This window comes from Anolis sagrei, chromosome Y (assembly GCF_037176765.1).
Source record: "Anolis sagrei isolate rAnoSag1 chromosome Y, rAnoSag1.mat, whole genome shotgun sequence".
Taxonomy (NCBI): Eukaryota; Metazoa; Chordata; class Lepidosauria; order Squamata; family Dactyloidae; genus Anolis; species Anolis sagrei.
The window spans coordinates 12,080,640-12,098,351 of NC_090035.1; the positions used below are offsets into that span (position 1 = coordinate 12,080,640).

Below are 17,712 nucleotides of genomic sequence, written 5' to 3' on the forward strand. Positions count from 1 at the left end.
GCATCTGGGGAAAGTGGGAAAGCAAAGGACTATTTGGTTTCTGTCCCTGAAATGGTGGAAGGTATACCAAATTGCCACCCACTGAACAGCTCTCCTTTGGTGTTTGTTTCTTATCCAGGAGCCAGGGCTTTTTGAGTCAGATGTCGTCAGCAGCCAGTTGCGGCACTCGGGCATCCTGGAGACCATCCGGATCCGGAAATTGGGATTTCCAGTGCGCATTCCTTTCCAGATCTTCATTGAGAGGTATAACAAGGATTCTGGAGCAGGAAACAAAAAAGGTTGGAGGGGTCTGCACTTAAATGACAAAGTGTGTCCTGACCAGGCTAAGTCCGTTGTTAAGCCCAGCTTTGCTCAAACTAAATCCAATGTTAAGACCAACTTTAAATCCAATGTTAAGCTGAGCTTTCTCTAAGCTAAATCCAATGTTAAGACCAATTTTGTCTGAACTAAATCTAACTTTGAGCTAAATCTAATACTATCCAACTTTTTCTGACTTAAGTCCAATATTAAGCTCATATTTTCTGGACCAGATCCAATGTTAAACCCAATTTTGAGCTAAATCCAATAATAATCTCAACTTTGAGCTAAATCCAATGTTTAAACCAACTTTGTCCAAACTAAAGCTAACTTTGAGCTAAATCTAATGCTATCCAACTTTGTCTAAGTTAAGTCTAATATTAAGCTCATATTTTTCTGAACTAAATCCAATTTCAAGCCCAATGTTGAGGTAAATCCAATATTAATCTCAACTTTGAGCTAAATCCAATGTCAAGACCAACTTTGCCTGAACTAAATCTAACTTTGAGCCAAATCTAATGCCATCCAGCTTTGCCTGAATTAAGTCCAATATTAAGCTCATCTTTGTCTGCACTAAACCCAACTTTAAGCCCGACTTTGAGCTAAATCCAATATTAAGGTCAACTTTGACGTAAATCCAATGTCAAGACCAACTTTGCCTGAGCTAAATCCAACTTTGAGCTAAATCTAATGCTAGGCAACTTTGTCTGACTTAAGTCCGATATTAAGCTCATATTTTCTGAACTAAACCCAACATTAAGCCCAACGTTGAAGTACATCCTATATTAATCTCAGCTTCGAGCTGAAGCCAATGTTAAGATCAACTTTGTCTAAAGTGAAGCTAACTTTGAGCTAAATCTAATGCTATCCATCTTTGTCTGTGTTAAGTCCAATATTCAGCTCATCTTTTTGTGAACTAAACCCAACATTAAGCCCAACTTTGAGCTAAATCCAATATTAAACTCAACTTCGAGCTAAATCTAATGTTAAAACCAACTTTGAGCTAAGTCCAATATTAAGACCAACTTTGTCTGTGCTAAGTTCAATATTAAGCTCATCTTTTTCTGAATTAAATCCAACGTTAAGCCCAACTTTGAGCTAAACCCAACATTAAACTCAACTCCAACCTAAATCTAATTTAAGACCAACTTTGAGCTAAGTCCAATATTGAGACTAAATTTGTCTGAGCTAAGTTCAATATTAAGCTCATCTTTTTCTGAATTAAATCCAACGTTAAGCCCAACTTTGAGCTAAATCCAATGTTAAGCTCAACTTCGAGCTAAATCTAATGTTTAGACCAAATTCGAGATAAGTCCAATATTAAGACCAACTTTGTCTGAGCTAAGTTCAGTATTATACTCAGCCTTGCCCAAGTTAAATCCAACATTAAGCTCAGCTTTTCCCAAGCTAAGTCCAAAGTTAAGCCCAGCTTTGCCTGAGTTAAGGATTCTAGCATTTCTGGGTCCTTCTACAGAAGTCTATGGCCAACGTCCAGCCAAAGCTTACCATAAAATGAAGATGGAGGTCCAAACTCAGGCTGCCTCATGTGTCCCTCCAGGTACCGCTGTCTTGTGGACATCAAGTCTGGCATGGTCCCCGACGGGTGGAACTGTGTTGGGGTCCTGAAGAAGCTGTGTGCTGTCACCCCAGATATGTACAGCATCGGGACCACCAAGGTAGGACAGACCCATCTTCCTGGGGTTGTGGGGGACCATTCCTTGGGCTTCTGGCTGTAATGGCTGATTTCATGAGTTCTTCACCTTCCTGTTGAATATACAGTAGCCCTTTTGCTCCCCTCATCTCATCTCAGTCCATCCAGACCCCAAGAGCCTCAGAAGAGAACCTTCTCACCACCTTCCCTACTCTCTTTCCTCTCTTCTACCCCTTCCTTCCTTCTTCTTCTCCCCTTTCTTTATTTGTTCTTCTCTTCATCTGCCCTTCTCTTTTTTTCTTCTCTTTCTTTACCTTTTAATCTTCTTTTACTCTTTTTCATCTGCCTTCCCTTCTTTCTCCTCATCTTCCTTCTTCTCTGCTTCCCTCCCTTTCTCCTCTTCCTTGTCCTCCACCTCATTTTCTCCTTCCCTTCCTCCTCCTCCTTTCTTCTTGTTATTATTCTTCCATTCTCTATCTGTTCTCCTCCACAACCTTTGTATCTTCTCCTATTCCTCCTCCTCCTAGTCCTCCTTCACATTTTTATTTTCTTCATTTTCCCTTCCTCTTCCACCACCTTCTTCCTCTTTTCCTTCTTCTTCTCTTCCTCATCCTTCCTTCTCCTTCCCCTTTTTTGTATTCTTCTCCTTTCTTCCTCCTCTTCTTTTCCTCAATCTACACGTTTGTCTCCTCCTTCTCGCTTTTCTCCTTCTCCTCCTGTCTTCTTCTTTCTCCTCCTCCTCTCCTCCTCCTCCTCCTCCTCTTCTTCTTCTTCTTCTTCTTCTTCTTCTTTCTCCTCTTCTTCGTTCTCCTCTTCTTTCTCCTCCTCTTCTTCTTTCTCCTCTTATTCTTCTCCCCTTTCATCCTTCTCCTCCTCTTCTCTTTTTCTTCTCATTCAATATAAAATAGCCAATGGGATCTAGTATCTAGATCCAGAGTAGTCATGCAACCCCTCTATTCCACACTGTGTCCAATTCTGGGCACCACCATTTAAGGGAGATGTTGACTCTATGCTGGAATGTGTCCAGAGGAGGGTGACTCAGATGATCAAGGGTCTGGAGAACAAGCCCGATGGGGAGCAGCTGAAAGAGGAATGAAGGATGGGAGGGGAAAGGAGAAAGTAGGAGGAGCATCATAGAAATCTAGAGTTGGAAGAGACCTCGTGGGGCATCCAGTCCAACTCCATTCTGCCAAGAAGCAGGACAATCACATTTAAAGCATCCCTGATGGATAGCCATCCAGCCTCTGCTTGAAAGCCTCCAAAGAAGGAGCCTCCACCACACCGGGGGGGGGGGGGGCAGAGAGTTCCACTGCTGAACAGCTCTCAGAGTCAGGAAGTTCTTCCTGAAGTTCAGGTGGACTCTCCTTTCTTTCCTGTAGTTTGAAGCCATTGTTCCATTGTGTCCTATTCTCCAGGGCAGCAGAAAACAAGCTTGCTCCTTCCTCTCTATGACTTCCTCTCTCATCTTGGTACATGGCCCTCATCATGTCTCCTCTCAGCCTTCTCTTTTGCAGGCTACACATGCCCAGCTCTTTCAGGAAGAACTTCCTGACTGTGAGAGCTGTTCAGCAGTGGAACTCTCTGCCCTGGAGTGTGGTGGAGGCTCCTTCTTTGGAGGCTTTTAAGCAGAGGCTGGATGGCCATCCATTAGGGGTGCTTTGAATGCGATTGTCCTGCTTCTTGACAGAATGGGTTGGACTGGATGGCCCACGAGGTCTCGTCCAACTCTAGGATTCTATGATGTTCCTCCTCCTTTCTCCTTTTCCCTCCCATCCTTCATTCCACGTTCAAGAGTTGGCCGTTGCGTACAGGTCTTCTGTGGACCAAGGTAGTTGGAGGGATGTCCTCCCTTCAGGAACGGCCTTGTTCCTTCTCCCCTCTCTGTTCCATCCAGCTCTTCATGAAGGAGTGTGTCTACCAGGAGCTGGAGGTCAAGCGTGAGCGCATCGTCCAAATGGCCGTCGTGACGCTGCAGCGCTACATCCGGGGCTTCCTGATCAAGAAGCGCTTCTACACCCTTCGACATAGGATTATCATGCTTCAGACCCGGGCCCGGGGCTACCTGGTCAGGTGCTGAGATGACTCTTGTTCAACACCTATTAGTATTATTATTAAAAATGGATGGTGGGACAGGGTGAGCCTCGGTTATCCCCACTCACCATCCCATCATCCCCGCCAACGACATAGCAATACCCCATGTAGCAAATGCAGCATTAGCTAGAGCTTGGGAGAGTTACTATGTGGACCACAGCTCCTTCCTCCCCGCATGGAAGTTACAGACCTCATCATCCATTGACAGCACAGTCATTGCTTGGGGCGGGACTCCAGCTCCCATCATTCTCAAGGAGGACAGGGACTGTAGTCTCCATCATGGTTCTGAAACTGGGAGCATACTTCCTTCATCCCCATAGTTGAGAGAAAGTTACTTTTGGGAGGGGGACTACAAATCCCATCATCCCTTGCCATCACAGTCATCAGTTAAGGCTGGGACTCCAACACCCATCATCCCCCAGGGTTTGTAATTGCAATCATTGTGCTGAGAAAAGGAGCCTTGACTCTGGTTGGACTATAGTTCCTACTTTTGGGGGGAGGGTTACAAATCCCATCATCCCTTGCCATCACAGTCATCAGTTAAGGCTGGGACTCCAACACCCATCATCCCCCAGGGTTTGTAATTGCAATCATTGTGCTGAGAAATGGAGTCTTGACTCTGGTTGGACTATAGTTCCTACTTTTGGGGGGAGGGTTACAAATCCCATCCTCCCTTGCCATCACAGTCATCGGTTAAGGCTAGGACTCCAACACCCAGCATCCCCCAAGGTTTGTAATTGCAGTCATTGTGCTGAGAAAAGGAGTCTTGACTCTGGTTGGACTACAGTTCCTACTTTGGGGGGGAGGATTACAAATCCCATCCTCCCTTGCCATCACAGTCATCAGTTAAGGCTGGGACTCCAACACCCATCATCCCCCAGGGTTTGTAATTGCAATCATTGTGCTGAGAAAAGGAGTTTTGACTCTGGTTGGACTACAGTTCCTACTTTTGGGGGAAGGATTACAAATCCCATCCTCCCTTGCCATCACAGTCATCGGTTAAGGCTGGGACTCCAAAACCCATCATCCCCCAGGGTTTGTAATCGCAGTCATTGTGCTGAGAAAAGGAGTCTTGACTGGTTGGACTATAGTTCCTACTTTTGGGGGGAGGGTTACAAATCCCATCATACCTTGCCATCACAGCCATCAGTTAAGGCTTGGACTCCAACACCTATCATCCTCCAGGGTTTGTAATCGCAGTCATTGTGCTGGGAAAAGGAGTTTTGACTCTGGTTGGACTACAGTTCCTACTTTTGGGGGGAGGATTACAAATCCCATCCTCCCTTGCCATCACAGTCATCGGTTAAGGCTAGGACTCCAACACCCAGCATCCCCCAAGGTTTGTAATTGCAGTCATTGTGCTGAGAAAAGGAGTCTTGACTCTGGTTGGACTACAGTTCCTACTTTGGGGGGGAGGATTACAAATCCCATCCTCCCTTGCCATCACAGTCATCAGTTAAGGCTGGGACTCCAACACCCATCATCCCCCAGGGTTTGTAATTGCAATCATTGTGCTGAGAAAAGGAGTTTTGACTCTGGTTGGACTACAGTTCCTACTTTTGGGGGAAGGATTACAAATCCCATCCTCCCTTGCCATCACAGTCATCGGTTAAGGCTGGGACTCCAAAACCCATCATCCCCCAGGGTTTGTAATCGCAGTCATTGTGCTGAGAAAAGGAGTCTTGACTGGTTGGACTATAGTTCCTACTTTTGGGGGGAGGATTACAAATCCCATCCTCCCTTGCCATCACAGTCATCAGTTAAGGCTGGGACTCCAACACCCATCATCCCCCAGGGTTTGTAATTGCAATAATTGTGCTGAGAAAAGGAGTTTTGACTCTGGTTGGACTACAGTTCCTACTTTTGGGGGAAGGATTACAAATCCCATCCTCCCTTGCCATCATAGTCATCACTTAAGGCTGGGACTTCAACACCCATCACCTCCCAGGGTTTGTAATCTCAGTCATTACGCTGAGAAAAGGAGCCTTGACTCTGGTTGGACTATAGTTCCTACTTTTGGGGGAAGGATTACAAATCCCATCATCCCTTGCCATCACAGTCATCGGTTAAGGCTGGGACTCCAAAACCCATCATCCCCCAGGGTTTGTAATCGCAGTCATTATCCTGAGAAAAGGAGTCTTGACTCTGGTTGGACTATAGTTCCTATCCTCCCTTACCACCAGGGATGATGGGATTTGCAGTCCAAATGACATTAGATGTCCATCGCTGGCCGGTCACAAAAGCCGAGTGTCATTTTTCTTTTCTTTTTGGTCTCTTGTGCCGTCCTTGGTCTGCTTTGGTGGGTTATGGTCTCTTGTTCTGGTTTCTCGCCCTTGGGTAGGAGAAAGTGTTGTTGAGGCTTGGGGTGACCTTTCCCACCTCCGTCCCGCCCTGCAGGCAAAGGTTTCGGAGGCTGCGCCGGACGCTCCTCAGGGTCAGGTGCCTGGTGCACATCTACGTCAACCGCCGGAGGTACCTCAAGGTGAGTCTGGCCGCTGGGGAGGCGGGGCGTCAGAGGGACAAAGGGTGGACCATGGAAGGGACCCCAAGGGCCATCTAGTCTGGCCCCCTCCTGCCAAGGAGGAAGACACCATCCAATCCTTCTTGACAAATGGCCACTCATTCTCAGAATCATAGATTTAGAAGGGACCCTCAAAGGCCACTCAGTCCAATCCCTTTTGCCACGTAGGAAGGCACAGTCCCATCCCTCCTGACAGATGGCCATTCGGTCTCAGAATCTTTTGGAAGGGACCCAGTCCAACTCCTTTTGCCAGTTAGGAAGACACAATTTGATCCCTCTTGACAGATGACCATTCAGCCTCAGAATCATAGATTTGGAAGAGAACCCCAAAGGCCATCCAGTCCAACCCCTTTTGCCAGGTAGTAAGGCACCATCTGATCCCTCTTGACAGATGGCCATTCAATCTCAGAATCATAGATTTGGAAGGGACCCATTCCAACCTCTTTTGCCAGGTAGGAAGGCACAATCCTGTCCCTCCTGACAGATGGCCATTTAGTCTAATAGAGTTAAAAGGGGCCTCCAACGGCCATCCAGTCCAACCCCTTTTGCCAGGTAGGAAGGCACAATCCTATCCCTCCTGACAGAAGACCATTCAGTCTCATAGAGTTGAAAGGGACCTCCAAGGGCACTTCAGTCCATCCCCTTTTGCCAGGTAGGAAAGCACCATCTGATCCCTCTTGACAGATGACCATTCAATCTCTTAGAAACATATAGTTGAAAGGGACTCCCAAGGAAGGATAGCCACTCGGTCTCAAAAACATAGATTTGGAAGGGACCCCCAAAGGCCATCCAGTTCAACCCCTTGTGCCAGGTAGGAAGGCACAATCCGATCCCTCCTGACAGATGGTCATTCAGCCTCAGAATCATAGATTTTGAAAGGACCCAGTTTTCCAGGTAGGAAGGCACAATCCGATCCCTCCTGACAGATGACCGTTCAGTCTCATAGAGTTGTAAGAGATCCCCAAGGGCCATCCAGTCCAACCCCTTTCACCAGGTAGGAAGGCACCATCCAATCCCTCCTGACAGATGGCGATTTAGACTCCTAGAAACATAGTTGAAAGGGACTCCCAAGGAAGGATAGCCACTCAGTCTCAAAATCATAGTTTTGGAAGGGACCCCAAAAGGCCATCCAGTTCAACTTCTTTCATCAGGTAGGAAGACACAATCTGATCCCTCCTGACAGATGACCATTCAGTGTCATAGAGTTGTAAGGGAGCCCCAAGGGCCATCCAGTCCAACGCTTTTGCCAGGTAGAAAGGCACCACCTGAATCCTCTTGACAGATGGCCATTCAATCTTATAGAATCATATAGTTGAAAGAGACCCCCAAGGGCTATGTAGTCCAGCCCTCTCCTCCCAGGAAGGAAGACACAATCCAAGCCCTCTCAACAGATGGCCATTCCACCTCAGTTGGAAGGGATCCCCAAAGGCACAATCCAGTCCCTCCTGACAGATGGCCATTCAGTCTCATAGAGTTGTAAGGGACCTCCAAGGGCCATCAGTCCAACCCCTTTTGCCAGGTAAGAAGACACAATCCTATCTCTCCTGGCAGGCAGGAAGGCACAAGCAAAGCCCTCCTGATAGGTGACCATCCAGACTCTGCTTAAAAACCTCCAAAGAATGAAACTCCACCAGATTCCCAGGTGGTAATCTTCTTCCTAATGTTTAGAGATTGAGTCTCTTTTCCTTCCATTTGACTCTGCTGTTCCATGACATCACCTGCCACCTGTGGCCTCACCCCAGAGATCTCGCAGTGACATCATTCAGGGGGGTTCATGCTGAGGTCTCATATTTGGTTCCCTGAAATCCTTACATTGTAGAATGAATGCACTTTGGCACCCCTTGAGTTCCCATGACTCTGTACAATTGAATGGTGGGCTTTGTAGTTTGGCAAAGGTCCTCCCTCCAACATCTTTGTGCCCGAAGAGTGCTGGTGCCTCGCCAAACTACAAATCCCAGTTCAAACTTAGAGGCATCATTAGACAGTCTCAATGGAGTGGCCATAGCATTTCCGCCTGCAAAACGGAGAGTGCAAACTAAAAGCTTTGGATGATGGGATCTATGGAGAATGATTGAGAATGAAAGGTAAAAAGCAGCTTTATTGTGAGGCAAAAGAGTCCTGTGTGCTCCCTCCCTGCTTTTCTGCCATTCTTCTGGATGGCACACACTAAGGATGGGCCATTGTCTGGATCCTCTTTGAGCTCACAAAAGCCATTTGTCTGGCTCAAAGAATGGGCCCATAACCTGCCTTACCTGTCTGGTAGGTGAGGCGAAGCATCCTGCCGTGTCCGCGCCACCCCTTTGGCTTCGGGAAGGCTGCCTCCACACGCCAAGAACCCCATTTGGGGAACTTCTTCGTGGTGGTGTTTCCCTCACGGCCTCGCCGGACAGAGCTCCCTTGACTTGTTGGTTTGAGAAGAGCCTCAATTGGAAAAGATGGCGGAAAGACCGAGGGATGGGACGGAAAGGTCATGTTGGGACACCCTGCCATGACCCTCTATTACCAAATGGCCCCAAAGCCTCTAGAGTACCTTGGATCCAATCAAACAATGCAAGATCGTTCAACAGGTTTATTTGATCAAATCACCCTGCCGGGTGAACAGAGGAAAGTGCCACACAAAACTGCAACGCAGCTCAGCATTCCTGTGCTGCTTTTCCTCAGCAGCCGATCCTCACTCCTGCGTCTCCCCCTCCTGTGTCTGCTTGTTCCTTTTTGAACTTTCCCCTTGTCTGAACTCTCTGCCTTGGCTGGTAATTTTCCACTACTATCTCAGCCCTAGTCCCTTCAGTGCGGATAGAAGAGAAGCAAAGGGAAATATTTTGCACTCTAGTATCTGAATAGTGCGGAAATCCCTAAATTTCCGGATCTTCCTCATGCATGACTCCGAAGAAGTCAAGCAGATTTGTGGACAAATCCATCCATATCCTTGAAGAAATGCACCCTATCCATGGACAAAATCAGCCACATCCATGGATGCATGGATACATCCATCAGAGTCATCATCCCCATGGACAAATCCATCAGATACATGGACAAATCTATTATAGTCATGGGCAGTGGCATCAGATCCATAGACACATGCACCATATCCATGGACAAATCAGCCATATTCATAGATAAATCCATCAGATCCATGGACAAATATACTATATTCATGGATAAACCATCAATATCCATGGACAAATGCACCAGATCCATGGATAAAACCATCATACCCATGGAGAGATCCAAATATCTCCATCTTCCTCTTCTTTGGATCCTTTTCCCACGGAAAATCCCTTGCATATGTCTTATCACCCTCCCATACTCTTTGGCAACTCCTGTGTCCTTTGTTCCTGACAATAAAAACATTTTTAATAGAAAGACTTGCTTTCATGCAGGGATGTGTCCAAAGGTCTGGGAGGGGAAGACAAGAGGATGCATCCACACTGTGGAATTAATACAGTTTGGCCGCACTTGGACTGCCATGTCTCCTAGGAATCGGTAGTTTGGTGAGACACCAGCACTCTTTGGCTTGAGACCTTGTGAAACTATAACTCTCACGATTCCATAGCACTGAGCCAAGGCAGTTAAAGCAGTGTCAATCTGCATTAATTCGACATTGTGGATGCACCCAGAGATATGGAATGGATTTGGAGGGAAAATGGAGGCCATGTAGGGTGGGTGTTGGAGGGAGACGTGGTGCCCAAAGCTTGGGAATGTTACTTTGGTGGACTATATCTCCCAGAATTACCTAACCAGCATGTGGCTATGTCAGAAGGAAGATTGTGGAAGCTCTATAGTTAGCATTATAGCAATGTGGGTATCTTCAAAATAAGAATTATTTCCCTCCATGACATTGCTTCAGTGCTCCAATTTCTAGCATTGCAAACATCACTTTAGAAAGGGAGTTCCAGTGCCCTGAACAAAGGGAATTAAAGTGACCTGGGGTGCATCTACACTGTAGAATTAATGCAGTTTGGCACCCCTTTATCTGCCATGGGATCCTGGGAGTTGTAGTTTGTACTCTTGGGCAGAGAAGGCTCAAGATCCTGTCAAATGACAACTCCCAGGACCCCATAGCATTGCGGCAGGACAGTTAAAGGGGAGTCAAACTGAATTAGTTCTACAGTGTAGATGCACCCTCAATGGATGGAACAAACTTTCCATGAAATGTATTGTCGAAGGCTTTCATAGCTGGAATCACTAAGTTCTTGTGGGTTTTTTCGGGCTATTTGGCCATGTTCTAGAGGCATTTCTCTTGACGTTTCGCCTCATCTATGGCAAGCATCCTCAGAGGTGAGGTCTGTTGGAACTGGGAAAAAGGGTTTATATATCTGTGGAATTACCAGGGTGAGACAAAGGACTTTCGTCAGTTTGGCTAGGTGTGAATATTCACACTGACAAAAGTCCTTTGTCTCACCCTGGTCATTCCACAGATATATAAACCCTTTTTCCTAGTTCCAACAGACCTCACTACCTCTGAGGATGCTTGCCATAGATGCAGGCAAAACGTCAGGAGAAATGCCTCTAGAACATGGCCAGATAGCCCGAAAAAACCCACAAGTACTTAGTTTCCATGAAATGTCCAAGTGGGTTTTTAAGAGGAGTCAATTAAGCTTTACTTTTTGGAATTTTTTGCACCCAATTACTTTAAAACCCTGATTGGTGGGATCCGTGGATATAGAACCCGTGGATACCGAGAACCAGCTAGAATAATCCTAGTACACTTTTGGCAGCCGCAGATAGAGTAGACGCATTGGAACGATGCAATTTGCATAAGTAAGTCATTTGAAACATCTGCAGATTAGAAATAATTGAAACAGGCATTGAGCAGTTAAAGGGATATCAAACTGCATTCATTCTACAGTCTCCAAATGGTGGATTCCAGGAGTGCATCCACACTGTAGAATGAATGCCGCTTGACCCCACCTGAGCTGCTGTGGTCCATAGGAGTTGTAGTTTCACAAGGTCTGGCGCCTTCTCTGGCCAAGGGTTCCAAACTACAACTCTCAGGACCCCATAGTGGTGCCAAACTGCATTCATTCTCCAATGTAGAGAAGGGTTTGACTCACTGAGTGAAGTCACACACTCTCAGCTTCAGAGGCAAATCTCTTTGGGATAATCCCTTGCCAAGTGAAACCTTACAATGGGATCAATGGAAAGGCCCAGCCAAGCAACACGAGCTGAAGGCAAGGGTTAAAGAGTGACTCATGCGGCACCAAAAAGCAAACAGCGGCAACTGGAGCCTCTGCCGGGCTTTCTGCTTGGCACAAAACATCCAGGGGACTGGTGACAACCATGAAGAGCGTCCGTTTCCAAGTGGATGCTGCAGATGAGGTTTGCAAGGGATATCTTGAGGGTATATAGAGGATAACCCAGACCTACTGGGAGGAGGGCTTTGCTATCCCCAGTTGGGAGTTGGGCAGGTGCTTGTTCACTGGGTTCCAAGACTTTCCTGACCCTGGGCTGTGTCTGCTGGGAGTTGTCATCCTTCCAAAAAGGGTGATGTGAGGCTCTCTTGAGGGTGCATTGTTGGTTTATGATGGCCCCAGGAATTGATTGGTTTGGCCCCTTCCTTCCTTCCTTCTTTCCCCTTCCTTCCTTTCTCCCACCCATCCCCTTTCTTCCTTCCCCTCCTCCCTCCGTTTCCCCTTCCACTATATTCCCCTTCCTTCCTTCTCCTTCCCTCTTCTCCTTTCTCCATCCACCCACCCCTCCTTCCTTCCTCTTCTCCTTTCCCTTCCTTCCTTTCTTCCCATCCCTCCTTTTCCCCTTCCTTCCTTCCCATTTCCCTTCTGTTTCCCCTTCCCCATTTCCTTCATTCCTTTCCCTTCTTTCCTTCCGCTCCTCTCTCCCTTTCCACTTCCTTTCTCCCCTCCTTCCCCTTCCCTTCTTCCTTCCCCTTACTTTCTCCCTTCCTTCCTTCCTTCCCTCCTTCCTTCCTCTTCCCCTTTTTTCTCCCACCCTTCTCTCCTTGCTTTCTTCTTTTCTCCCTTCTTTCTTTTTCTTTCCTTCTTTCCCTTTTTTCTCTTGAAATGGCAGGGAAATAGGTTTTGAGGAAAGGAGAGATAATTACCAAGAGACATCCTTTCTGGAGATAGAAAAGAACGACTTTATTTCCAGCTGGCGACTCTGGTGGGACTCGTGTCCCAGAAGCAAAACCCAGAGCCCCGAAACAGGCGTGGACGATGGCTTTTATAAGTTTCAGACTCAAGTAGACAAAGAACATACGTCTTCATACAATCATCATCATCCCTACGTCATCCTGGCATCATAAGAATATCAGGTTCCCCCTCCAACATGCAAAAAGCATGTCTGTGTGTCTAGCTGGAGAGCAAGCATGTCTGTGTCCCTCCTCCCTCTTGGCTGTGCTTACAGTCATCCATCAAAGGGACCCTCTGCCTTGTCAAGAGGCTTCTTACTTAGAGGGGGCCTTCTCGTACCAGCCCGTGTCTTATCTCTCTTCTGGAATGCATACCCCCCTTCCTCTTCAGCCCCTTTTGGAGACAAGCCGCTTGCTTGCCTGTCAGCTACACAGAGGGAACTAGATTTTCCTATACATTTAAAGTACATATGATTTTTATGCATAAATCAATCAATAAATATCTATTTTCCCAATATCTCCTCATCACTCTCATCCTTCCCCTTCCCTCCCTCCCTCACTTCCCTCCCTCCTTCCTTTCTCCCAACCTTCCTCTTCCTTCCTTCCTTCCTTCCTTCCTTCCTTCCTTCCTTCCTTCCTTCCTTCTCTCCCCTTCCTTTCTCCCACCCTTCCTTCTGTCCCTCCTTCCTTCTTTCCTTCCCCTTCTCTCCTTTTCCCTTCTATAATCCCACCGTTCCCCTCCCTTCCTCCCTTCTCTTCCCCCTTCCTTCCCTCTCCTTCCTTCTTTCCCCTTCCTTTCTCTCATCCATCCCCTTCACTCCTTTTTTCCTTTCTTCCCTTCCCCTCCCTTCCCTCCCTTCCTTTCTCCCACCTTTCCCCTCCCTTCCTTCCCCCTTCCCTCCTCTCTGCTTCCTTCCTTCCCCTTCCTTCCTTCTCCTTCTCCTTCCCCTTTTCTTTCATTCCCTTCCCCTCCCTTTTCTTCCTTCCTTCCTTCCTTCCAGATAGAGCCTAGGGCACCTGATATTCATTGGGGATCTTTATGAATTTGGAAGAAGTTCATCTTTTGGGACTGCCACTCCCAGAATCCCTACCACCTTTCCCCATCCCAACCATAGGGTTTCCTTGAACAATGGGTCTGCAGAGGTGGCTCTGACCATTTCTTCCTCTGAAATGCAACTTATGACACCTGATATTGGTCAGTGGTGTCCCACCCAGGTATTGACCAGGGCTGGCCCAGCTTAGCATCTCAGATCCAACAGAACCTGGTGCCTTCAGACTCTTCTATCTTGGGTGTTCTTGTTATGTGCCTTCAAGTTTACTTCTGGCAAACCTATAGGTGATGGCATCCTTTGGATGCTGAGAGAATGTGACTCACCCAATGGGTTTCCATGGCTGCTCAAACTACACCGGGTCTACAGGTTAATAAATTTAAAAAATGTTGTTGTTGTTGTTATTCAGATAGACTGTATCTCCCCATATGGGCAGTCCCACCACCATCACAAACATAGTTTTATTTCATTTTCTTTTGATCATAATTTTATCTTTCAAGATATCTGCTTACATTGGTTTAATGCTGTGATTGGTTTAATTCAATATTGCCATTTAGCCTTTGTAGGGCTTAAGCTGTGTGGTAACAATAACAACAACAACAATATCCCCCGTCAAATTGTGGAAATTAGGGTTTGGTTATGATTTTAGCTATGTGGTGGTGATGATTATGATGATGATGTCGATGATGTCCACCACCAAATTGTCCAGGGCAAGGGTTAGAATTAGGGTTTGGGTACGATTTTAGCTGTATGATATTATGATGATAATGTTATGATGAGGATGGTGGTGGTGGTGGTGGTGAATTATTTTTACCACCAAATTGACTTGGTCAAGGGTCAAGGTTTGGGTTTGCATATTGTTTTAGCTTCATAATAATAATAATAATCATCATCATCATCATAACCATCATCTGCAAGGAAGCAGACAAAACAATAGCTCACATCCTCAGCTGCTGCAAGAAGATCACGCAGACGGACTACAAGCAGAGGCATAACACCGTTGCTCAGATGATTAATTGGAACTTGTGCCACAAATACCATCTGCCTGTGACAAAGAACTGGTGGGATCACAAGCCTGAAAAAATTACGGAAAATGAATACATCAAACCACTCTGGGACTTCCAAATTCAGAGTTTTGGAGCACAATACTCCTGATCTCATGATCGTGGAAAAAAGGATGGATCGTTGATGTTGCAATCCCAGGTGACAGCAGGATTGACAAGAAGCAACTGGAAAAGCTGACACAATACGAGGATTTAAAGATTGAACTGCACAAGCCAGTAAAGGTGGTCCCAATGGTGATTGGCACACTGGGTGCAGTGCCTAAAGACCTTGGCCTGCACTTAAAAACAATCACGCTAACAAAAGGCCACCCTACTTGGATCTGCACACATTATTTGCTGATACATCACACAGTCCTAGACACTCGGGAAGTGTCCGACGTATGATCCAATACAAAAGCCAGCATAGTGATCTTGTTTCCTGTGTACCGATCTTGTTGTGTATCTAATAATAATAATAATAATAATAATAATAATAATAATAATAGTAGTAATGTCCACCAGCAAATTGCCCAGGGCAAGGATTAGGGTTCAGGTTCGGGTATGATTTTAGCTGTATGGTGATGATGATATGATGATGATTATGATGATTATGATGAAGAATTACATTTACCACCAAATTGTCTGGAGCAAGGATCAAGGTTCGGGTTTGGATATTGTTTACCATAATAGCAACAACAATAACAACAACAATAATGTCCACCACCAAATTGTCCAGGGCAAGGGTTCAGGTATGTTTTTAGCTGTATGTTGGTGGTGGTGATGGTGGTGGTGATATGATGATGATGATGATGATGATGATGATGATGATGATGATGATGAATTATGTTTACCACCAAATTGTCAGGAGCAGGGATCAAGGTTCAGGTTTGTATATTGTTTTAGCATAATAATAATAACAACAACAACAATGACCACCACCAAATTGTCCAGGGCAAGGGTTCGGGTATGATTTTAGCTGTATGGTGATGATGATATAATGATGATGAAGAATTACGTTTACCACCAAATTGTCTGAGCAAGGATCAAGGTTTGGGTTTGGATATTGGTTTACCATAATAATAACAACAACAATAACAACAACAATAATGTCCACCACCAAATTGTCCAGGGCAAGGGTTCAGGTATGTTTTTAGCTGTATGTTGGTGGTGGTGATGGTGGTGGTGATATGATGATGATGATGATGATGATGATGATGATGATGATGAATTATGTTTACCACCAAATTGTCAGGAGCAGGGATCAAGGTTCAGGTTTGTATATTGTTTTAGCATAATAATAATAACAACAACAACAATGACCACCACCAAATTGTCCAGGGCAAGGGTTCGGGTATGATTTTAGCTGTATGGTGATGATGATATAATGATGATGAAGAATTACGTTTACCACCAAATTGTCTGGAGCAAGGATCAAGGTTCGGGTTTGGATATTGGTTTACCATAATAATAACAACAACAATAACAACAACAATAATGTCCACCACCAAATTGTCCAGGGCAAGGGTTTGGGTATGATTTTAGCTATATGGTGGTGGTGGTGGTGGTGATGATGATGATGATGATGATGATGATGAATTACGTTTGCCACCAAATTGTCTGGAGCAAGGATCAAGGTTCGGGTTTGGATATTGTTTTAGCATAATAACAACAGCAATAACAACAACAACAATAATGTCCACTACCAAATTGTCCAGGACATGATTTTAGCTGTATGGTGATGGTGGTGGTGGTGATGATGATGATGATGATGATATGATGATGATGAAGATGAATTACGTTTACCACCAAATTGTCAGGAGCAAGGAGCAAGGTTTGGGTTTGTATATTGTATTGTCGAAGGCTTTCATGGCCGGAATCACTGGGTTGTTGTAGGTTTTTCCGGGCTATATGGCCATGTTTGCCTCCAGAACAAATTGCCTCCAGAACATGGTCATAAAGCCCGGAAAAACCTACAACAACCCAGGTTTGTATATTGTTTTAGCATAACAACAACAATGACCACCACCAAATTGTCCAGGGCAAGGGTTTGGGTTTGGGCATGGTTTTAGCTATATAATAATAATAATAATAATAATAATAATAATAACAAGAACAGCAACAACAACAATAAAACCCATCCTTGCTTCTCTAACTCTGGGAATCTGCTTTCAGAGGAAGGAAGAGGAGCGCCGGAAAGCCGAAGAGGAGAAGAAGAAGATGGAGCAGGTAACGCTTTTGTCTCGCACACAAATAAAGGGAGGCTTTGGCACAGCGACAGCGGGTGTTGCCCGGCTGAAGCAGATGCCAAACATAGCTTGGCATTTTCAGCTTAAGCAAATAAACACGAATATACATATTCAGGTCTCAGGAGGCAAATTCGGTTCTGAAAGCAGGTGCTCGCAACTACTAATTGCACACTGCACAGATTCTGGGCACCGAAAGGAGCAAGGAAGCTGGCAGAAGGGAAACCAGTGGTTCTCAACCTTCCTAATGCCGCGACCCCTTACTACAGTTCCTCATGTTGTGTTGACCCCCAACCATAATGTTATTTTCGTTGCTACTTCATAATTGTAATTTTGCTACTGTTATGAATCGTAATGTAAATATCCGATATGCAGGATGTATTTTCCTTCACGGGACCAAATTTGGTACAAACACCCGATGCACCCAAATTTGAATACTGGTGGAGTTGGGGGGAATTGATATTGTCATTTGGGAGTTGTTGTTGCTGCGATTTATAGTTCACCTTAAATCAAAGAGCATTCTGAACTCCACCAACATTGGAACTGAACCAAACTTGGCACCCAGAACATCCATGACCAACAGAAAATACTGGGAGGGTTTGGTGGGCATTGACCTTGAGTTTGGGGGTTGTAGTTCACCTACATCCAGAGAGCACTGTGGACTCAAACAATGATGGATCTGGACCAAACTTGGCACGAATACTCAATATACTCAAATGTGAACCCTGGTGA

General features: G+C 45.6%; 1 protein-coding gene across 1 annotated transcript in view; it reads left to right on the forward strand.

Annotated features, from left to right (window-relative positions):
• Window positions 1–17,712, forward strand: part of LOC132781563 (unconventional myosin-XV) — an 89,910-nt gene that overhangs the window by 36,279 nt on the left and 35,919 nt on the right. The window contains exons 22-25 of the mRNA XM_067461743.1: window positions 119–243; window positions 1,856–1,973; window positions 3,843–4,018; window positions 6,437–6,521. Coding sequence (XP_067317844.1) covers window positions 119–243; window positions 1,856–1,973; window positions 3,843–4,018; window positions 6,437–6,521 — 504 coding nt within the window. The remainder of the gene's footprint in view (window positions 1–118; window positions 244–1,855; window positions 1,974–3,842; window positions 4,019–6,436; window positions 6,522–17,712) is intronic.